This window comes from Podarcis gaigeae, assembly GCF_964106915.1.
Source record: "Podarcis gaigeae genome assembly, chromosome: 4".
Classification (NCBI taxonomy): domain Eukaryota; kingdom Metazoa; phylum Chordata; class Lepidosauria; order Squamata; family Lacertidae; genus Podarcis; species Podarcis gaigeae.
This window is the reverse complement of record NC_139677.1, coordinates 55,230,928-55,254,274: the sequence shown is the minus strand read 5'-3', so window position 1 is coordinate 55,254,274 and position 23,347 is coordinate 55,230,928. Positions and strand designations below refer to the sequence as shown.

The following is a 23,347-nucleotide window of genomic DNA, read 5'->3' as shown; positions in this document are numbered from 1 at the left end:
AATATTTTTTTTAAAAAAAGTGCAGAAATAGTACATCATGGAGCTTGACTCATTTATACTATTTATGTGTGTAATATATGTAATTTTTTTTAGCATACAATGAGTCAGGCTTTTAAAAAACACAGCAGACAATATATGAGCAGCTCAGACATAAGCAGACGCTTGATACAAGACGTATCAAGCTCAGTAGGGTCGGAGCTGCCAAATTCCACGTATAAATCCTACTCTTAGCTATCTAGGTTGATTTAGGCAAGCTGGTATTTGTGCAGCTTCTCTCCCATGAGCGGGCGCCCGCGCAATTACCAGCATCTGCGTCTGCGCAGACGTGATTTCCGGCGCTGCGAAAGTGAGTCCCCACGCTGCGTTGTGCTGGTTTAGCACAGCGCGCGGGGACTCACTGAGCGGGCAGCTCAGTTCAGGGGCAGCTCATGGGCTGGTAAAATGACCTCCGTGGGCCTTAGGTTGTCGACCCCTGTGGACCTGTCCCCAGGAAGTCACTAGGTTGGTCATTCACCTGAGTTTGCTGAGTTCAGACTTCCTTTGACATACCTGTTGATACTACATATATGGGTGGAGGCAGACTTCCCCTAGAATCCACCCAAGCCAGAGCACAGATAATTAAAACAAAAACAAATATTTAAGGAAGATAACATCCAGAAAAAGTAATCATTTTTACAGGATACTCGGAGTTCTGTTATGCTGTTCTAACATAAATCTCTTTACTGATGGTGCTTTCATTATCTCTCTCACCTCATTCCCTCTTTCTTTTTGTATCTTCAGCCACTATTCTTTTCAACTGTCCTTTTTTGACTGTTATTCTCCTTGTTACTCACTTGAACTCCACCCAGCATTCTGTCCGACTGCCCTGCTGGCAAACATTCACTCTTCTGTCACAAATCCCTACGCAGTTTGGGTCCTGATTATCTAGAGAACATCATATCTTCACTCTTGGCAGCATTTTGATTCAGGCCCTGCTCTGAATTCCTACGAAGAGGCCAAGTTTGCCTCCACTGCCTCTTCTGCAGTGTTTTACTTTTTAGTTAGTTAGTTTGAAAATAACTGCTTTCTTCTCTAGCCTTTGTATTGTTATTGTGGTACTGTATTTTAATGTTGTACAGTTGTACCTTGGATCCCAAATTCCTTGCGAGTCGAATGTTTTGGGCCCCGAACGCTGCAAACCTGGAAGTGATTGTTGCGGTTTGCAAACGTTCTTTGGAACCCGAATGTCCGACGCAGCTTCCGATTGGCTGCAGAAGCTTCCTGCATCCAATTGGAAGCTCCGCCTTGGTTTCCAAACGTTTTGGCAATGGAACGGACTTCCATAATGGAATCTGTTCAACTTTTGAGGTACCACTGTATTGGTTTATTTAGATTGTATTATGGGTGTTTATGTTTGTAGTTTGTGGACAGTATTTGAAATTAATAAGAAACAGAGTATATAACTATGTAAATAAATCTGAGGACATTGTTGGGTTGGTGTGTGGTAACTGGCTATGACTTAGGGCTGCTTCATGAGGACCACCAAATGTGCAGCTTCCCCACAGTAAACTCTGTGGCAACTCAAAGTGTAAAATGCTATATACAGCTTCACTCATTAATTAATTAGGTGCATCTTCCTTTCCCATAAAATTAGATTGATAGTTTTCAGAAAGGTAGATATTGGAAGGCTTTATTTCTGTTGCAATTTAAAAGATTGACCCAGTGTTACTGTTTATGTTGAAAATAGATACTGTAAGATCTTAAAAGTTTATCACATAAGTGACTGTTTTGAAAATCAAATACTAAAATTTGAACATTTTTTCAGTTTCATGGTCTTATGTTTCCAATGCTTTAGGTCCACAAGCAAGAACTATCCTTATGCAATCAAGCTTACCACAAGCTCAATTGGCTACAATATGGTAAATATTTTTCATAAAATTGTGCTTTAAGCATCAGAGCTACTTTTATTGTCCATATCCTTAAACTTTTTCAGCCGTCTTCCTTGTTGTTATTAATATGACAGTTTGTACTTGGCAGGGCTTTCCAGAAACAGAGCTTATCCCACCCTAAGCAAGTTTTCAATATACTGTATTTTTCTAGGAACAGGTGTTGTAGATTGTGTTTTTTCCTGGTTTTGATAGTGGGCAAAAATTCCAAACATGTAATTGGATCTTTTTTCAATAGGAATCTTTCAGATATTGACCAGGATGGAAAACTTACAGCAGAAGAGTTTATTTTGGCTATGCACTTAATTGATATGGCTATGTCAGGACAGCCATTGCCACCTGTCTTGTCTCCGGAATATATTCCTCCTTCATTTAGGTAAAATTATTATAGCTTTGATTTTGATCCTGAACCGTGATTAATTAGAAGATTATTTATGTTTTTGCTTGATTTCTGAAAAATGCATTAAGAAAAGGTTAATGTTATAATCCCCTGTGTGCATTATGCAAAAAAATGAGCCATATTCCTTTATGTTGAAGTTGGTTGTTCTCTTTGTCAAAATTGTACTGAAGAATGGTAGTAGTTGTTATTTTTGAGTGAATGTATCATTTTAAGTTAGCTAAATTAAATATTTCATTAGGCCAGCACACATTGACTGTGTGTATTGAAGACTGCTTTTCTTTAGCCTGGATTGAAATATTCATGGCATTGTCCCAATCATTAATCATGAATGCAAATTGTAGTGTGTCATGGCATCACAAATCCTTTTACAGTTGTGGCAGTATGAAACACTGACATGCAATCTCATAATGAATACACTGGATGACCTGTTTGCATCAAAGGCAAAGAAACTAAAAAACAAGATGCGTGCAGTAGTTGTGTGTTTAGGGCCACAGTAGAAATTGCCTCCTATAGTGTAGTATTTACATTGACTGTGATTGGTCATATGATTGATTCACACATGCACATTCACTTGCCCAGTGGTAGCTTGCAAATTAAATGCACCATCACAAACAGAATACTATCTCTCAAACCCACCACAATGTAAGCGGAATTGGTTTATATATGAATTAAATGGTGAGGAATCAACAAATGTATATGTAAACTGGCCTGTTGGTGGCTTTCAAGGCAGGCCTTGTTGAGGCTTTACTTATGCCAAAATGTACTGAATTTTAATTTTATATGAGTAAGTTAGTAGCCTGCACAGCACTCTGACCCGGTAACTAAATTGTAATGGAATTAATAACAGAAGCATTATTCATATACACATTTTAACCTACTATCTCTTCCTGACAGAAGAGTTCGCTCTGGCAGTGGTGTATCTGTTGCAAGCTCGGTGTCCACAGACCAAAGGTTACCAGAAGAACCAGTGTTAGAAGAAGAACAGCAGCAATTAGAAAAGAAATTGCCAGGTGAGTGTTGTTGTAAATAAGCACACTTTGACCATCTTTTGGGGAGACACTAAAACATTTAGGAATCGGGGTGGGGTGGGGAATGCCACCTGGAGTCAACAGGTGAAGTGCTGTCATTCCTGGAAGGTCTTAATTAAAGATAGCCTCATATGTTTCATAGGAATTAGTTCCTATTTAACTGCTTTACACCTTTACAATGACCAGTATAATATACAGAGAGGAACTGCATGTCTGTGCCTAAGAGTTGTGACTAGCAAAACCCGTTATCTTCCACAAATTATTGTAATCAACATGGAAGTGAATTTTTAGCAAATGAGAAGTTTTCCTATCACACTCCAAGTCCATTTAACTTCAAAACATTTTATAATATTTTTCTCTTGTGTAACCATCTGTAGGAATACTGAAATGAATGAAAATAGGATGTTTGCTCAAATTGTTAATATTTTAAAGTCAATTCTAGTTGGATATTATAGTATTATTGTATTGTATTGTTTTGTATTGTAGTATTTTTTGTGTGTGTGTATATGGTGTGTGTATATGTATATGTATGTGTGTGTGTATACATATATACATACATATATATATATATATATATGTATGTGTGTGTGTGTGTGTGTATACACACACACACACACACACATACACACACACACACACACACACACACACATATATATATATATATATGTATGTATGTATCTTACACCCCCCAAAACTGATTTCTTACTGTAATTCTTTTTCTTAAAGTAACGTTTGAAGATAAGAAACGTGAGAACTTTGAACGTGGCAATCTAGAGCTTGAAAAGCGGAGACAAGCCCTTTTGGAGCAGCAAAGAAAAGAGCAAGAGCGCCTTGCCCAGTTAGAAAGGGCAGAGCAGGAGAGGAAAGAGCGTGAACGGCAGGAGCAGGAACGGAAAAGGCAACTGGAATTAGAAAAACAGTTAGAAAAACAGAGAGAGTTGGAACGCCAGAGAGAAGAGGAAAGGAGGAAAGAAATAGAAAGGCGTGAGGTAAATGGACAATTTCAGAAGAAATACCTACTTGTCTAAAAATAAATTTTAAAAGGTATATTGCGGAATATTATGCTTTCTTCAAAATGTGTACAAAGTGAAAACATTTTTAAAATAAAATTAGAAATGATCTAATGTCAGTTCAACATTTTCTCAGGAAGGGCGTAGGTAATTACCCATTTCTTCACTTGGATCTGATAAATGATCATGTGAGTTTTGAGACTATGTTGAATTAAATCTACATAGATTCATGTATGCTCCCTTGATAGCTACACTGTACAATACTGGCTATTCCTTAGCTTTGGAACAAAACTGAAACTCCAGATTTTGACCTTTTTAAAGCCCTGCACAGCTTGGTTCCATGTTACGTTAAGGACTGCCTTCTCCTGTATATACTCCTGCATATTTTATGAGTATCCAAGGAGGCCCTGCTTTGAGTTCCCTGCCACCACTTCCTTCAGAGTTAAAACAGGTGATTTTTCTCTCTACTGTAGAGCTTGCTTCCATGAGTGACCTGCCAGACTTGTTTATTGGGCTTCTGGTAGTGTCTGGCATGTTTAGGAACATAGAACTACAGTATAGTGTTTGGAGGGACCTCAAATCTCATCTAGTCCAGCCCCTGTATTGCAGGAATCTCAACTAAAGCATGCATGGCAGACGGTCATCCAGCCTCTGCTTAAAAGCTTCCACCACTTTCCAAGGGGAGTCTGGTACACTGAAATAGCTCCTACCATCAGAAAGCTCTTCCTAATGTTTAATCAGAATCTCATTCTTTGTAAGTTGAATCCATTGGTTTGGGTCCTGCCCTCCAGAGCAGGAGAAAACAAGCTTGCTCCATCTTCCATGTCACAGCCATTTAGATATTTAAAGATGGCTCTCATGTGTCCTCTCAGTCTCCTTTTCTCTAGGCTAAACATACCCAACTCCTTTAACCGTTTCTCATAAGGCTTGATTTCCAGACGCTTCATCATCTTGGTTGCTGCCCTCTGCACACATTCCAGCTTGTCAATATCCTCCTTAAATTGTGGCGTCCAAAACTGGACACAGTGCTCCAGGTGTGGTCTGACCAAGGCAAAATAGAGCAGGCTATTGCTTTCCTTGATTGGGACACCAGACTTCTGTTGATGCAGCCTAGAATAGCATTACCTTTTTTGCTGTTGCATCACACTGTTGACTCATGCTAAGCTTGTGATCTACTAAGTCCCCTAGATCCTTTTCACATGTACAATTGGCAAGCTAGGTGTCCCCCGCCTTATATCTGTGCAGCTGCTTCTTCCTGCCTAAGTGTAGAATCTTAAATTTGTCCCTATTCAAATTAATTTTGTTAGTTTTGGGCCCAGTTCTCCAATCTGTGAAGGTCATCTTGTGATATTTATTGTGGTGGTTTAGCTTGTAAGCTGCTTTGAAAGACTGTTTGGACTAAATGTATTGATTTAAATAGAATAAAGAGCAGTCAGCATAACTAGTTGACTAGTGTTTTATTTGACCCAAGTTCCCTTTTCTTTCAGTTATGGAAATTAATATGAGAAATATTCTTAGTAACATACAACAACCCTCTATAACAGGGGTAGTCAACCTTTTTATATCTACCACCCACTAATGCAATTTTCTTGATGGTAAAATTTCCTTACCGCCCACCAGTGCTCAATGGAAGGAGGATTCAGCTTGTGCTGTAGAACCCCCTACCGCCCACCTAGAATCCTGAAACGCCCACTAGTGGGTGGTAGGGACCAGGTTGACAACCCCTGCTCTATAACATGAAACTGCTTGGAAGTGGAATAATGTTTCAATAGCCTCTTAACCCCCCCCCCCAGTGCTTTATAACTCCCTTCCCCCGCCCACGTAAATCTTTTACTCCAGGGTAGTAGTAACATTGGAACCAGGATATTATCCTTTGAATGCAGGAATTCTCTTACCTGTCCGTTCCACAGACATTCTATTGATGCAATTTCCAGAATAGCAATGTGTTTGTTTATGTACTCACAGAATCTCCTGGTTTAGATGATACTTTGTACATTGTGGGAAAGGGAGAACTTAGAGAATGTATAGAAGTCCAGAATCCATTCAGTCTTGTTACACATAAAGGGATGACATCTGCCAAATTGCAAAGTTTGCATTTGAATGGCTTGTAATGCGGCACAGATTACAAAAGTCTACAAATTATGTGTACATAATTTTAATCTTCTATAGGCTGCAAAAAGGGAACTTGAAAGACAAAGGCAACTTGAGTGGGAACGCAATCGGCGGCAAGAGCTCCTGAATCAAAGGAACAAAGAGCAAGAGGATATAGTTGTTCTGAAAGCTAAGAAAAAAACATTGGAGTTTGAATTAGAAGCTCTAGTAAGTGAGAAATACTGGCCAGAATCTTTCAAAGTAATGTATTTCACCTTGGATATAACTAACGATTTGAAACAATCATACAAATACATCACTTCCATAATGATTGTTTTTCTTCTTCGACTTACAGACCAGCCTAGAAGTATTTGCAGCAAATATTGCATTCTAATTTAAATTTTGATTAAACCAATTCTTTATTTTCTTGTTGAAGAATGATAAAAAACATCAACTGGAGGGCAAACTTCAGGATATCCGATGCAGATTGTCTACTCAAAGACAAGAAATTGAGAGCACAAACAAATCTAGAGAGCTAAGAATTGCAGAAATAACACATTTGCAGCAGCAGTTACAAGTGAGTATGCAGTTACGGAAAATATTTAGTTACTAAACGCTGTCTGTTCTGCTGTTGATGAAACAAAATAGAGCATAATGCAATAATGCATGAAGGTCGAAACTAGTAGTTGTCAAATTTTATTATAACAGAAAATAACATGTTTAATTTTTGTTACATACTTCTTGTGCCATGAAGTCCCCCTTTTATCATATTGGTGCACCGCTAAACCTTAGTTTATTGCATCATACATAAGCAAGCACCATGAGCTTTGGATTCCCTACCACCATACAGCCAAGAGGAGACGTTTGCAAGCTTCTGCTTCTGCTTTTTGGTTAACTGTGTTTTATTGTGCTATTTGGAGCAACACATTGTGGTTAACATTACAGTGGTACCTCTGGATACGCACACCTCCGGTTGCGTATCCTTCAGGATGCAAAAGTGGCAAACCCAGAAGTATTTTTTTTGGGTTTCGCCGCATGCGCAGAAGCGGTCCTTCCGGTTGCATAAACCTCTGGATCCGACTGGAGCTCCGGAATGGATACTGTCTGCAACCGGAGATACCACTGTTTTAATACTTAGTTTTAAACAACAAAATTAAAACTATGTTTTCTGAAGTTAGCTTGTTTTAAACTAACCACAGATAATCTTAACCACTGTTCTAGGTAAAGCTGTGCTTTACTAAATGTGGAAGTGATATCTTTTGAGCTACTCATTGGCTGTGCAGGAGAAGGAAAAGTAGGCAGCACACATCTCATTTCTGCTTGTGCACATTACACTAAACTTTGATTTTTATTTTATTAATTTACACAAGAGGATTAATACTGCTTTATCATCTATAGCCTCTAAGTAGTTACATAGAATATAAAATGAGCATTTAAAAGAATTCAGAAGCTGGATCATAGGAAGCAAGTTAACCTAAAAAAATTATCAAAATATAAGTAATAAGGGGCTGCCATCCCTGCTCATTCTGCTTAGCAACTCAGCCTAGCAGGCAACCCCTTTGCCAATGCCTTTCCTCACACACCTGGCCAACCTCTCCTCCCTTTACGCCCAAGCAGACCCCCCCCCTCTCTTTACACCTCACCCATGTCCTCCTCTGTACCCTCACATGTCTCTGAACCTTCACTCCCCCTCATAGCTTGGCCCAAACCCCTCCCCTCACAGCTCCCCCCAATGCCTTTTAAAGGAGGGTGTGAGGCATTTCAGAGAGTAGTTTGCCGATCTCTGAAGTGCCTCCTACCCTCCTTTAAGCAATACTGCATTGATGCTTAACAGAGAGGGAGGTGCTTCAAAGCTTGATTTGCAAACGGCTCTTGTCAGTTGTGCTGCAGCATTCTGTACTAACTGGACCAGGAACAAAGTAAGCCCCCATAGAGTACAATACTCCGACCAGTTGCTCAGCTTATCCTTCTAGACCTATGGGAAATTGCTTATTTTTGAACACTGGCTCTCTTCTCTCTCTCCCCGCCCGCCCCCAGTCTAGCTAAAGATAAATAGTACGCCTTGAACACCAGTTTTTAATGTTGATTAGTATGATAGGTAGGAATCAAGTGGTGGTTACATGAGCAGGTCTTCAGTTCAAACACTCCTGGCTGCAGGGCAGAGATCAGAAGCTTTCACTTCTGTTTTCAAGTAACCAAAGTTCAGTGTTCCATCTAAACCCTAAACTGTGGTTAATCCTATCTGAGGTTTACTTAAATAAGGCAGCTTCCTGATCAAGTGACCTTGTTTCAGTAACCATAGTTAAGGCTAACCACATATCACATGACCACATGTCATTGCTCACCTGTGGTTCATTAAAAATGAAATTAAAAGCGTCTAATTTCTTCCTTGCAGCAGTGCTGGAGGAAGAGAGGGGAGCTGATGTGTCCAAGACTCATTCATGCAACAAGAAACCATCATTTTATTATTACATCTGAATGAAACCATTGTCGAAAGCCACTGTACATTTCAGCAATAAATGGTGCTTGTGTAGTTTTATATAGATTCCATAACCTCACCTTTTCCTCACCTTCGCAACATCTTGATATTAGTGCTTTGGAGTTGATCATATTCATCTGTCTTTCTCCCCTCCCTACAATCAATTTTCAAGTGGTTGTCTACTTTTTCCCATTCAAAAAGCATGATATGAATGGGGTTTTTTTAACTATTCGTTTGTAGCATTTTCTAAAATATTAAAAAGAAAATCCATTTAAAAAGAGTGACAGAACCTCTCTGGAGATGAGGTTGTGACATGTGAGGACATTGCTTTGGATATTAACATATAACTCGCCCAGATCTGGTTTATTGACAGTAGTAGGTGTCTGAGTTTTGCCATAGTACAGCCGAGCAATTAACAACATGGTATTTTAGTTGAAGCTGAAATTGATTATTTTTTGCTGTTTTTTATTTTTGTAGGAGTCTCAACAGATGCTTGGAAGGTTGATTCCAGAAAAGCAATTACTCAATGATCAGCTGAAGCAGGTTCAACAAAACAGTTTGCACAGTAAGTATAATTAAAACACAGTTCTATGTTTGAAAGATACATTTATTACTAACCTTTTTTTTTGCCTTGAAAATTGCCAAACTGTGTGATCTGCATATTTGCAAGAAAGTATCTTTATTTGTCAACATTTTTAAAAACAGGAGACTCACTTCTCACTGTCAAAAGAGCCTTAGAAGCAAAGGAGTTAGCACACCAGCAGCTTCGTGATCAGCTGGATGAAGTAGAAAAAGAAACAAGATCAAAACTTCAAGAGATAGATATTTTCAATAATCAGCTAAAGGTAATCATGTTTAAGTTGTGACATTTTCTGAGTAAATCCAGAAAGCCCAAGAATTTAGGACTTTAGGAAGCCGCCTCATACTGAGCCAGACCATTGGCCCATCTAGCTTAGTGCTGTCTTCACTGACTGACAGCCCTACCTAGAGAGGTTAGGGATTGAACCCAAGATCTTCTGTATGCAAAGCAGATGCACTCCTACTGAGCGACAGCCATGCCTTACCAGTGCTATGGCTACAAGGTAGCAGAAGTGTATCCTTGACCATTCAAAAAACATTGTGAGCGCTTTGCCTAAAAGGCAGGCAAAACATTACCGGTAAATAAAATTACCATGAAAGTCAGACGTCTAAATTACAGAATTTTACTTGCTTTACTATGTAAGTTCATCGTACACAGAATAAATTGTGGTAATATTTGATTTAAGCTTGTAAATCCATTTTTATATCAACAGACACATAGCACTTACCTTCTTAGTAGGTTAGATGCTCTTTTGTATGAAATAATTGTAAGGCAAAAGAAAGGATGAGTTGATTGTGCAGATAGAGAGCATTGAAAAAAGATCAAGTTCCTCTTTATCCTTGCCCTTCATTTCACCCTTTCTAAAATGAAAATTGCTCTGAATAAAAGAGATACGCTGAATGTGATGCTAAAAGCACAAATCCATTACTTGTAGCATAATCGTAGCCATACAGTAAACTGATATCCTTAGGCATTAGTGAAAGCTTTTTTCCTCTCATCCTATGAATTCTGTGATTTCTCTTAAAGCTAATTGAACCCTTTCCTTTCATTATTGTAAGCTGCTTTCTGGCCAAAGCTGCCTTTTTCACTTCAGCATTGCAGACAAGATTAGGACTTTACTTTTGATGTGAGATTTCATAACCCACCAAACAACTCATCTAATTAATGATTTTTAGAGATTACTTAAGTTTTCAACATAAATCGCTCACTAGTAATCTAGTTAGTTCTTAAATAACATCCAGAAATATTAGAGCTCACCTTAAGTGCTCGCTATTAACAAGACATTCAGTTAAGACACAATAGATTAGTTGAATAATTAGCAAAGGTGGTGGCCTTCTCCCTTGCTATTTAAGAACGTAACCTGTTACTCTTGAGGTTACAGTGATTCCAGCATTACATATGGCTTGCTGTTGTGGCCATCATAACCAGAAATAAGATTCAAATGTTCATTGAGATTCAAACGGTCATCACAAGCAGACATTAAGATTCAAATGGTTATGGAGGCCATGAAGACTTAAGCCTGCCCAGCAGCAGCCTCTGTATGAATTGAAGTCACCCAGCACTACTGTACCCCAGACACTGTCTCGGCCAGCCCAATAAAAAAGTCAATGGAAGTTTCAAGGCACTGAGAGCCTTGAATCTAAGCCACTTATTCTTTGAAGGTATCCCCTAATTTGACTTTGAGCATGAAACGTGGCCCATATTACTGTCACCAACTTATATCCCTGTCTATAGTACACAAATTAGCTTTCAGGCTATATATTAAAATTACATATATGAGCTTCCATAAGCACCACATTTGAGCCAAGTGATTAGTAAATACTCTGCTTTACTGTTAGCACTCTCTTGAGTAAGCAATGTACACATTGGGTGTTGACCAATTGAACTTTGCATTCAGAATCCAAAGTTTGAGAGGTATCTTTCCTTTCAGTGACAGCTTCCAGGTTCAGTAGTCTTCCAAGAATGTCCCGGTTTCTCATCAGATAACTTCCTTCCTCATAGCTGGGGCAATAGTGTTTCTGGAGGCCACAGGATATCCCTTTTAGCAGCAAAATTTGATTACAAACCTTGTGTACTGATTGTAGTGGAGCTTGTGTACTCTTGCGAACTCTTGCTCCTTGCAAGCCTTTCTAACATGCTAATTAAAAACTTGGCTTGGGACAGCCGACTCAGGAAATTATTAAAGGGATGTAAATTTGGATCAGTATTCCACAACAGGGTTGGTTACAAGAGCATAAGTGAAGTAATACAATTTTAAATTAAACACAAATGCAACAATATTCACATATAACAGTTTTTACGTAGATCACAAAAAATACTTTTATAGCTGTGTCTTCAGCTGACAATGAAAACTCAAGAACGATGATGCAAGATGCACCTTAATAAAACAGGAGTTCCACATTTTTGAGGCTGCAACAAAGAAAGCCCTTTATCATGCCTACCACCCCATGGGATGTACAGATTGGGATGTACACCACTCTAGCCTTTGACTGTCCTGCTTCATTACATGCAGGTCACTACAGTACCAGATGACTTGTGGTATTGTTCCACAGTGGCAAGGGCACTCAGGAACAATAATGTCAATCACCATATACATGTCTCAATTCCATAGCAATACCCTCAGTAGAAGTACCAGCCATATCGGCCAGAAAATCCCCCAGAGTATTCAGGAACCATTTCATAATTCTCCATGAGTGTCTCACACACACACACACACACACACACACACACACACACACACAGCTTAGACTGGTGGTGTACCAAGTACCCAGGCAGACATGGCTCATCCACCCAGGTGTCTGTTATGCAGACCAGATCAGATGTGTGTTTGTTAAATGGACTGGATATTTTTTTTAAATCAAGGTATAGTGGGTTTTTTAAGGGATTTCTGAGGTTTATGAGGTTTCTGTTACTGTTCACTAGCCATCTTGAGTCTCTTCGGAGAAATAGGGTAGAAATTTTAAAATTAAAATCAATAAGAACAGCAAACTTTAACTAGCAACCCATGTTGTAACCAGTCCTGGGTACCAAAGTAACGTTTAACTATTCCTAATACTAGTTCATTTGGCTGTTGGAAACATGAACGTTTGTTCTTTATGCTGAAAAACATGCCACCCCCTTTTGCAGGAGCTGAGGGAGATACATAACAAGCAGCAGCTGCAGAAGCAAAAGAACATTGAAGCTGACAGGCTAAAGCAGAAGGAGCAAGAGAGGAAATCAGAACTGGAAAATCAAAAAGATAGTCAGAGGTAAGTAAAATTTATTAAAAACGTACTTTTCACATTTTCTATGAAAAGGATACAATCAGAACTTTGTGCATCAAGATATTTGGCATTCTAGAGAAGAACACATTGCCTACAAATATAGGAAAGGCTGAGTAGGGTGTAGAGAACCTCTGGTCCAGCCTTGGCCTGGCAGGGTTTCTGATTTGACACACAAGGCCATTTTCTGTGAATCACACCAACCTGTCAGGTGATGTCACCTGATTGGTTGGGATCCAGTCCTGTTTAGCTTGACCACATATGCTAGTTCCCTGGCACACACAGTTGATCCCTGTAGAAAGCAGGTGTGAATCTTCCACCTATCAGTTGATGGGTGGAGGATTCAGTCCTTGGTATGGCTACACAGTTCAGTTCTGCCCATGAAGAACTAGCATGTGCAACTAATCCCTGCCCAAAACAGAACTAAACTGTGTGCAGGCTGCTCAGTGCTGCTTGATTTGGGTGAGCAAGGGAATTTCATGCAAGGAACGCAGAGACCTCAGCCCTACAGAAAACAGAATTGTTGTTATGATTAATACTAGAGGTGCCTGTTCTGCTTTTGTAATAACTTGATGGTTTAGTGTGGCATCGCCTACATTTTGGAACTTCCTGCCTATTGAGATCAAGCAGGCAGTTTCACTCTATTCTTGTTTAGACAAGCCCACCCTGATGCTTAGAAATTTGAAGTAATTTTAATCTCTTAGTATTTTAAGTTTTTTATGTTTTAAAGTAGGGGTGTAAATTTTTCTTTATTTTATTATCTTTTTGTAAACCACTTTGATGTGTTTTTCGTCTCAGTCAAGTGGTGTATATATTTTATGAAATAAATAAAAATAATTTTATTATCCACCATTTACCATAAGGTTCCAGGGAAGGTTATAGCAATTTTAACAATATAATATAATACACCTTTAAATCAACAGACGTCCACATAAACTACAGGAATTCACGTTTCTCTTCTTCTCCCTCCCGCCCTCCATGCACATCCAACATCCTGAAGAGCAGATTTTGGGTGTGCAGGGGGCTTCAGAGGGGGGCAGGGAAAAGAAGGACCATTACATGAAGAAACACCCACTCACACTACATTGGATCTCTCTCACTGATCTATTCAGGCAACGTGCCTATATCATGCCTGTTTTATTCTTCTGCACCAATTAGAAGAACCCGAGAGAGACAGTGGCTAGACAGAATACAACAGGAGGAAGAACTCCCACGGCCAAGAAAAATTCAAGAAGAAGAAAAGCAAAAATGGGAGGAATTAAGCAAAAAGAAGGAGAATGATGAGAAGAGCAAACAAGAAGTGCAAGAAAAATTAGATAAACTTTTTCATCCATTTAAAGATGCAACAAAACCAGCTCTCCAAGCTCCCTGGTCAACTGCAGGTACAAATCCTATTATGTACATGAGAAGTGTTATTCCCATCATATTATTATGTACAGATGTGTATCTTTTTAAAATAAAACAGAAGCAAGTCTGAATCTGTATTTTATTTAACCCAGTTCCAAATGAATCTGCACCATTTCTTGAAAGTCTCTAAACCCAAACTAGAACAGAATTGAAAATACATTCTAGTTACTGGGTTCAGAGTTTGCCTCTTGTGGTGAAAATCTATTCATTCATCCCACCCCAAACTTATATAGACCTGCAGGATAGGTAAATGGCATTACTTGGAATGTAAGTTCCATAAAGATTCTCCATCACTGGGAGAAGTCAATGTTAGATGATACCAGGACACATTGTTTCCAGTCTTGGACCTCCGAGAAAAATGTACAGTCATACCTTGTGTTGTGTTTGGTTCATGTTGCGTCTTTTCGGCTTGTGAACGCGGCAAAGCACTGGAAGTCACGTTGGAGGCCTCGTGAGACCTCAGAGATGCTGTCAAAGGGCTTGCGAGACCTTGGGACCCGACTTCCGGTGGCACCAGAAGTCAGGTTCCAAGGCCGGGCAGGCGGGGGGCATGATGTTATGATGTCGCACACACTGGGCATAACCTGGGGCCCAAATTGGCTCCCCTCTTTCCCAGCAACTGGTGTTCAGAGGCATAGGGCTTATGATACCAAAGTAATAATAGCCATCATGGCTAGTATCCATTGATAATCTTATCCTCCATCCTTGACCCTCTTTTAAAGCCATCCAGGTTGGTGGCAATTACTCCATCTTGTTGGAGCAAAATCCATTGTTCAGCAGTGTTCTGTGTAGAAGTACTTCCTTTTGTCCGTCCTGAATTGCCCACACCTTGGGGTTGTTGAATAGCCATGGTTATAGCATTATGAAAAAGAGAGACTTGTCTCATGACTTTCTCCACACGCATGAGAAATTTATACCCCTTTTATAGTGCTCCCCTCAGCATCAATGATGGCAGCCACACTCTCCCTCCCTCCTAATGTAAGTAAAGAGTGGGAGTGCTTGGTGTTCCAGAGGTTAGCTTTCCCTATATGCTTAGTTAACTTTATCTTTCATAATGCTTTGAACATGTTTTCTCAAAACAGGCATTATATTTTTCATAGATTTTATGTATCCTATGAATATACTTTTTATTGTATGCATGGGTGTGCAATTTACAAAGGCCTTTAGTATATAGGCCATAAGGGCTATTACATTTCAATTATGAGTTTGTTGCAATGCATCCTCAAGTATTTAGATACAACACAGTAAAAACAAAATCACATACAGATTAGATTCTGACTTAGTTTCAAAAGTTTTACATGCAAATGCGATTGACTTTCCTTTGTTTCTCCTTTGGTAAAATGAAGACAACATTTATTCTGTTCAGCAGAAGTATAATGAAAAATAGTGTAACATTTGGGCAAGCAAAAATGCCCTTTTTTTCAAAGATATAATAAACCTTGTTATGCTTTTGCTTTTGTGCATATAGAAAAGGCTCCATTAACAATTTCTGCTCCGGAAGATGTAAAAATAGTCTATTATCGAGCACTTTATCCATTTGAATCCCGAAGTCATGATGAAATCACTATCCAGCCAGGAGACATAATCATGGTAAGAGAAGAATACAGTGTTACACAAAAACACAAATGTTGTATCTATCATAATGATAGATAACATGTTGTGAAACTGTAACGTCCTAGCGGCTGAAAGGTCAAATTAAGATGGAGTGGTGTCTTAAAGTAGTGTCCTTAGCCTAGAGGAAATAGAACTGACAATGGAAATGGAACACTGTCACCGCCCTAGCCTGAATGAAGTTGATGCTCCATTAGTAGGGCCAAAAAGGGAGTGTGTTGGGGAGGAAAAAAGACTTGGATCTGAAGGATCATTTGTCCCCAAACTGGGGAGAGATTTATTCCAGATCAGGTTCCTTCCTGCCCACAGTCTTAGTAGTGCAGCCCATAATGCAGGCTTCCCCAATGATCATAAAGGTCTTCAGCATGAGCTATTGCTCCACCTTGATGTCAAAGGCAGGAAATCAAACTGAGGGAGGGATGTGGCTGTCCCAGAATGCACTTGTTTGTGTTTTCCTACCTTCATTGAAGCATTTTTCAGTACTTATTATCTGCAGTTTAATAAAATATATGAAGTCGGCTTACAACATAAAACATTAAAAAACCAATCTATAGATATCAGTACAATTACAGTTGTTCCAACTCATTGTGTCTCCTACCCTTTGGAAAATCTAGAAAGATTTAGATTACATTGCTGCAAAAAAATTGCAGTCTGTAATCGATTTATTGCAACTGGTTATTTTGAGACAACAGCAGTTTCTGCAAAATATCTGCTTTTATTTCACATTTGGATTTTATTAAAGCCATAATCACTACTTTTGGGTTGTTGTTTTTAAGTAGTTGTAACGTCATGGAATAGTTAGTACATGCAGCAATAACACTGTTCCTTAACTTTCAGATGCCATGCTTTTTGGAGAAAATTTATTAATTGTGTATTGTATCTTATATAATACATGGTTTATTTGTACAGGTGGATGAAAGCCAAACTGGAGAGCCTGGGTGGCTTGGAGGTGAACTGAAAGGGAAAACAGGATGGTTTCCTGCAAACTATGCAGAGAGAATTTCTGAAAATGAAATTACAAATTCTGTAAAGCCGGTAACTGATGCTGGAGCTGCACCTAAAGTTTCATTGCGTGAAACCCCCACAACACCACTGGCACCGCCTGTTCCTACAGATTCAAGTACAACTGCCAACAACTGGGCAGACTTCAGTTCAACGTACGGTTTCATTGGGGTTCAATTTTCCTTTCTTTCTTCTTTATAACTGTAAAGGTGAATAATCCCCATGGTTTAAAGTAGTCTTGCAGTTAAGTCTGCAAAACAGTTGAGCCACCTATAATATCTTAGTTGTTTATGGCATATTAGTGGCATTATGAAGTTAATTCAGCATCATAGCAAATACACTTACAAAAGTTCATACTAACAAAATTACTACTAGCCTGCCACAGGTAATGAATTGCTTTATTGAAAATATTTTCTCCTGTGCATGTAAGAGTACATCAGGATGGAATTCAGATCCACCTATTGGTGGCAGGAATAATTCTCTCTCTTAAAATTCCAATGTTCTGGAGCACCAGTCATCTCACAGAACCAGTTTAAGATTCTGCTTCATTTCTGTGGTAGCAATTTTTATGTATATGTAATTTTAGTAACATTATATTATTACACTTTGTAGCCATGACCTATACATCAAACAAGCTTGTTTGTCAGGAAAAACATTGCTTTTCTCATATTACAAACTTAAAAAAACCCAAAGAAATAAAATGGTTTTTTTAAAAAACACCGTTCATGTAACTTCAAAGGCAGTAAGACAAAATATGATCATAGTTGTCTGGGAGCCTTTCATTGCTGGTTCCTCTTAGCTGATCCTAAGTGTCTGAAGAAGAAGCACCAGCGCCCAGCTAATACCATTGCCGCAAAAATGTGCTGGTGAATATCAGTATCTCTTTCTGAGTTCTCAGGTTTGGGTAAAGATTGCCACAGCAGTAGTGAATATTTTGTAGATGAGGGAGATTTAGGATAATACGGTCTGGGCAGGAATAAGCATTAATTTGAAGAGCATGCAATAGTCAAGAAATAAGAGGAACAGAATTGTGTGTTTTTTCAGTTCAGACCTGTCATACCTTTCTTTTTCAGATGGCCAGCAAGTACTAGTGATAAACAAGAGACTGATAACTGGGATGCTTGGGCAGCACAACCTTCCCTTACTGTTCCAAGCACAGGGCAGTTGAGGCAAAGATCTGCCTTCACCCCAGCCACTGTTACTGGATCATCTCCTTCTCCTGTCTTGGGTCAGGTGAGTTGTCATTTCACAACAGGAGTGGAGTAGTACTATGTGGTTGTAAGCCTAAAGTTATGTTTAATGTTGTGTACTGCATTAGTTAGTTCTAAGATTATCACACAAATAATTATCACACAAATAAATGGGGAGGGGGCTAAAATAGCACAAGTTTCCATATATAGACATAGAATCATATAATTGTAGAGTTGGAATGATAAGTGTGATTAACATTTCAGGTACAGTCATACCTTGGGTTATGAACGCTGCGGCTTGCACATTTTCGGGTTGTGGACTGTGCCGAACCCAGAAGTACCAGAACGGATTACTTCCGTGTTTCGGCACAGAAGCGCAAAATGTCATCACGTGCATGTGCAGAAACGCCAAATCGCGTCACACACGTGCACAGACCCTGCACTTCAGGCTGCAAACACTGTGGGTTGCAAACGTGCTTCCCACACAGATCACATTAGCAACCAGAGGTATGACTGTATTCCTGATTCTCCAGTCATTAGTGTACCCCAGAGCTTTCCAAAGCGTGTGTCGCAAGACATTAGTGTTTTGGCTGAAGTGTGTAGGTGTGTTGTGCGAACACTCTCCATGGGACTTTGGTTTGCTAGTTAAACTGAGTTACTGTGTTGCGAAATGATGCATGTCTAAAAAGTGTGTCACCAGCATGAAAAGTTTGGAAAGCTCTGGTGTGCACAGTAGTGCTACCCTGATACCATGTAAACATAGTGGCACAATGACAAACTCAAAATAATTTTGTACATTTGCTATATGCATTAAAGTCAGCCTTTAAAATTATGAAATAGTTTTCATGTGTGTTAAATATAAATAAGCTTCTCAGTAAAGCAGTCCTTTCCAGGAGTAGTTCAGTGGGAGAGCACATGCCTAGCAGTTGACGTCTCTGCTGTGGGTAGAAATAACTGCTGCCTGAAATCCTGGAAAGCCACTTCCAGACAGTGTAGATACAAACTTGATACAAGCAAACTTGATGACAAACAATACAGCTTTTCATGTTAAGTACTTGCAAATAAAAAAGGGACGCGGGTGGCGCTGTGGGTTAAACCACAGAGCCTAGGACCTGCTGATCGAAAGGTCGGCGGTTCGAATCCCCATGGCGAGGTGAACTCCCGTCGTTCGGTCCCAGCTCCTGCCTACCTAGCAGTTCAAAAGCACCCCTAAGTGCAAGTAGATAAATAGGGACCGCTTTCTAGCGGGAAGGTAAACGGCGTTTCCGTGTGCGGCGCTGGTGCTGGCTCGCCAGATGCAGCTTAGTCATGCTGGCCACGTGACCCTGAAGTGTCTTCGGACAGCGCCGGCTCCCGGCCTCTTGAGCGAGATGAGCGCGCAACCCTAGAGTCGGTCACGACTGGCCCATGAATTCTATCTATTCATGCAGATAGAATGAATTGCGGTGTACAAATCATGCAAATGCAAGAAACCATTTACTCTTAGGGAGTAGATGGGAAGAGCTTAGAAATCATGATAAACCACCCTTGTTTCCTGAAATACACTGCTTAAATTACTGTTCTCTTCCTATATCTAACCAGGGTGAAAAAGTGGAGGGACTTCAAGCACAGGCCCTGTATCCTTGGAGAGCCAAAAAGGACAACCATCTTAATTTTAACAAGAATGATATTATCACGGTGTTAGAACAGCAAGATATGTGGTGGTTTGGAGAAGTTCAAGGGCAAAAAGGCTGGTTTCCTAAATCCTATGTGAAGCTTATTTCAGGTCCTATAAGGAAATCAACAAGGTATTTGATTTTGTCAGACGTTATAGGACCTTTCTGTTTCTATACATAAAAGTTTAAAGCTGCCATCATGTTCTGCAGTTCATGTGCAGTTCATTGGCAGCTACACCAACTCCAGAGTGACAATTGGCAGGCAGGAGAGTCAGGAAGCAGCACTAGTGGCAGGCGTTTACTGTGGGAAGAAGAGATGCTTCACAAAGCAGTATAGTAAGCTGTGCTGTGAAGCTGCAGAGAGGAGGGGGGCAGAGTCGCTTCACAGAGTGTTTAGCAAGGCGCTATGTAAAGCACTCCCCTCTTTTAAAAGTGGGTGGAGGTTGAGCTGGGCTGTGAAAGGAGAGAGGGGGGCAAGCTGTGGGGGGGGGGGAGACGAGAGGGGTGGGTGAGGTGTAAAGGGAGGGGTCAGGTGTGGGGAAAGTGCGATTGGCACAGGAGTAGGCAGAGCTGGTGAGCGCAGCAAGCAGGGACAGAAGCCCTGGTGTGTAATAACATTTGAAAAGAATCCCACTAAAATTTTATTTAGGCCCTTGCCATGTTTCTCTTTAATGTGCATGTATAGGACGGTAGTCCGAGTGCCTTTAACAAAAGAGAGGCAGAGGAAGTATTAAGTACCTTCAAAAAAACTGTTGTTTTTGGAAACTTAATAAGCACAACACAAATAAAACAAAGAACAAGAATTGTGTGGAGCACATTATTGCATTTAGAAAAAATAAACAAACAAAGTTCAGTATGTTTTTCCAGAAATCTTAATAAAGTAGATTCCACAAAGGGACATTTTGGAACATATCAATAAAATAGCCTCACCACACAGAGCTTTGTGTTGTTGGAGGCCCATGCAGTTCACTATTTTTATTTATAAAGCATATAAACGGAGACCCATCTTAGAACCTTCCTTTGATGGGTTAAATGCTCAGACAAGGCAGCGTCTCACACCCTCAAACTATCCATCCCTAGAGGGGACTGATGAAGACTTAACTACTTTTGTACGATGTGGAAGTACTATTAAGATTGCAAATAAAAATTAGAACAATGTTTATAAAAGAAATACTTCTACTTTTATCATTGTGCTCTGCACTCTTTTCATATTCTGTAACCATATTAATTTAGACAATAAAATGTTTACACTTGTTTCTTTAAGCATGGATTCTGGGTCTTCAGAGAGTCCTGCTAACCTGAAGAGAACATCACCAGTTACAAAATCTTCAGTTTCAGGGGAAGGTAAGAATGTTTTAACTGGAGAGTCCTGAAGATACCATGATTTGTTGCCCAGAGTGGCCAGGGGAACTCAGTCTGATGGGTGGCATGTAAATAATAAAGTTGTTGTAGTTGATACTGTTGCCTAAATACTGGGTGTTTGAGAGCAAAACTATGTGAAATAAACAGTATCGTCAAACTTTCCTGTGTTACATTTTCTGCAAAGCAATTGTTTTGATAACTAAGTTGCACAGTTTGCACATTATGACAAACTATTATTGATTGTTATGAGCCTCAGGCCTTGTTTTCATCTTGCACTGGCTTGAAGTCATTTTGTGAGAACAGAAATAGCTGGTGGATTTCAGTACAGTGGTACCTTGGGTTACAGATGCTTCAGGTTACAGACTCTGCTAACCCAGAAATAGTACCTCGGGTTAAGAACTTTGCTTCAGGATGAGAACAGAAATTGTGCTCCAGTGGTGCGGCGGCAGCAGAAGGCCCCATTAGCTAAAGTGGTGCTTCAGGTTAAGAACAGTTTCAGGTTAAGAACAGACCTCCAGAATGAATTAAGTTCTTAACCCGAGGTACCACTGCACTTGAGAGCAGAATGTATCCTGTATTACATTACCCTTTTTCTGTTGGGCATTAGGACAATATGATTGACAAGCACCTTCTCATTTCTAAAAATTTCCTCCCTCCAGAATATGTTGCCATGTACACTTACGAAAGTTCTGAACAAGGAGATTTAACATTTCAGCAAGGGGATTTAATTCTTGTGACCAAGAAGGATGGAGACTGGTGGACAGGAACGTTGGGCGATAAATCAGGAGTATTTCCATCTAACTATGTTAGACTCAAAGACTCTGAGGTAAAATGCACACATATGCATGCATTTTATTAAAAAAACTAATAATTAGTGGGTCACATGTGGAGGGCTAATTTTATAAAGCAGAGTTGAAAGTAGAATGGATTTAGATTTCAGTATACCACAAGGTGGTATTATGTTTGACTTTCAGAATTACTGAATATGACTTGACACATTTACAAATTGCCTACGTTAAACATTCATGTAGACTGTAATGTGTGACAATCCTGTAAAATTGCTTGTGTTTTTACATGTTATATCTGCATGTAATACAGTAGCTGTGTCATGTGTGTGTGCAATTGCTGTTGTTGGAAGTCAAAGTGAAAAGAACCCAGATGACATTATGCAAATTAAATTAAGCAGATTTGCCCTCATGTCTGCAAACTTTCTTGGTGCCCAGTTCGGATTGCCAGAACGCAGGTTCTGTTTTCCTTCATCAGAGTATACATAGCTCTAACTCTAATGTTGTCATTTAAGATAGGAATAATAGAAAAGGGCTCCCATATATGAGAACTATCAATTTTCCTTGCTCTATACCTAGTCCAGGAATGAGGACTTGTACTTTGCCCAAGGGCTTACATGAACCCTGTGAGACTTTTGCCACTTACTTTCAGCAGCAGAATATCTTACGTTACAATATTACAGTTTTGAAAATTTCTCTATTTCCAAAGCAGCTTGCCATGTTCTCTATGGAAGTGTGAGTTATGTTTGTTCTATTATTTAAAGGTGCCTGGAACAGCTGGAAAAACAGGAAGCTTAGGCAAGAAACCTGGTAAGCTGTACTCTGAGAAACAAAATAACTTTTTCAAAATAATTCTTTTCCCGCTCTTGTATCATTGTACAGATATAACTATACAAAGGATTTTAAAGAATAAGTGCATTTGCCCTACAGCTTTTTAATATCATACCAGTGGCATGACTTACAGGCACTTCTGCATGAAATATAAATGTGAAGATTTTGTAAGATGGGGTGCCTGACTCTTTATCCTCTAATTGATAATGAGCTTTGAGACACATGACTTTCTTTTTAGAACACAGTGTTGAGGACTGGCATTACATTTAGCTCAGCACTGCGTTGTTGGAGCTCCTATTACAACTGACCTTCAAGTGATTAGCTTAAGAGGAAGCATAAATTGAAGTAGTGTAGTAAAATGTTCTGATTACATTGCATCATATCATTCAATTGTTTCTGGTGTGGTCTAATTTTGCTGTTTAAAAAACAGAAACTCCCTGATAGCTATATTGAAAACTGTTCTATTTGCAATCCGTAGATGAAATGGCAAGAACCACACTATAACAATTGGAGACACAATACAATGGAAGTGATTTTCAGATTAATGAAAATAATTTCTTTTTGAATTAACAGAAATTGCTCAAGTTATTGCTTCGTACATAGCAACAGGTCCTGAACAGCTTACGCTTGCTCCTGGTCAGCTAATACTTATCAGGAAGAAGAATCCTGGTGGATGGTGGGAAGGAGAGCTTCAAGTTAGTGACTATTTTTGGCTCTTAGCTTTTACT

General features: G+C 39.5%; 1 protein-coding gene across 6 annotated transcripts in view; it reads left to right on the top strand.

The window, feature by feature from the left end:
- ITSN1 (intersectin 1) overlaps positions 1 to 23,347 on the top strand; it is an 87,566-nt gene that overhangs the window by 31,960 nt on the left and 32,259 nt on the right. For 4 of the 6 annotated variants that reach the window (XM_083735077.1, XM_083735078.1, XM_083735082.1 and 1 more), the window contains 18 exons: positions 1,835 to 1,898; positions 2,164 to 2,301; positions 3,220 to 3,335; positions 4,083 to 4,345; positions 6,536 to 6,685; positions 6,894 to 7,034; positions 9,414 to 9,501; positions 9,642 to 9,781; positions 12,643 to 12,764; positions 13,935 to 14,158; positions 15,652 to 15,773; positions 16,704 to 16,951; positions 17,870 to 18,029; positions 19,568 to 19,773; positions 20,906 to 20,985; positions 21,663 to 21,829; positions 22,553 to 22,598; positions 23,193 to 23,314. In XM_083735077.1, coding sequence (XP_083591203.1) covers positions 1,835 to 1,898; positions 2,164 to 2,301; positions 3,220 to 3,335; positions 4,083 to 4,345; positions 6,536 to 6,685; positions 6,894 to 7,034; positions 9,414 to 9,501; positions 9,642 to 9,781; positions 12,643 to 12,764; positions 13,935 to 14,158; positions 15,652 to 15,773; positions 16,704 to 16,951; positions 17,870 to 18,029; positions 19,568 to 19,773; positions 20,906 to 20,985; positions 21,663 to 21,829; positions 22,553 to 22,598; positions 23,193 to 23,314 — 2,597 coding nt within the window. The remainder of the gene's footprint in view (positions 1 to 1,834; positions 1,899 to 2,163; positions 2,302 to 3,219; positions 3,336 to 4,082; positions 4,346 to 6,535; positions 6,686 to 6,893; positions 7,035 to 9,413; positions 9,502 to 9,641; positions 9,782 to 12,642; positions 12,765 to 13,934; positions 14,159 to 15,651; positions 15,774 to 16,703; positions 16,952 to 17,869; positions 18,030 to 19,567; positions 19,774 to 20,905; positions 20,986 to 21,662; positions 21,830 to 22,552; positions 22,599 to 23,192; positions 23,315 to 23,347) is intronic. The other 2 variants (XM_083735079.1, XM_083735080.1) reach the window with 1 other exon arrangement.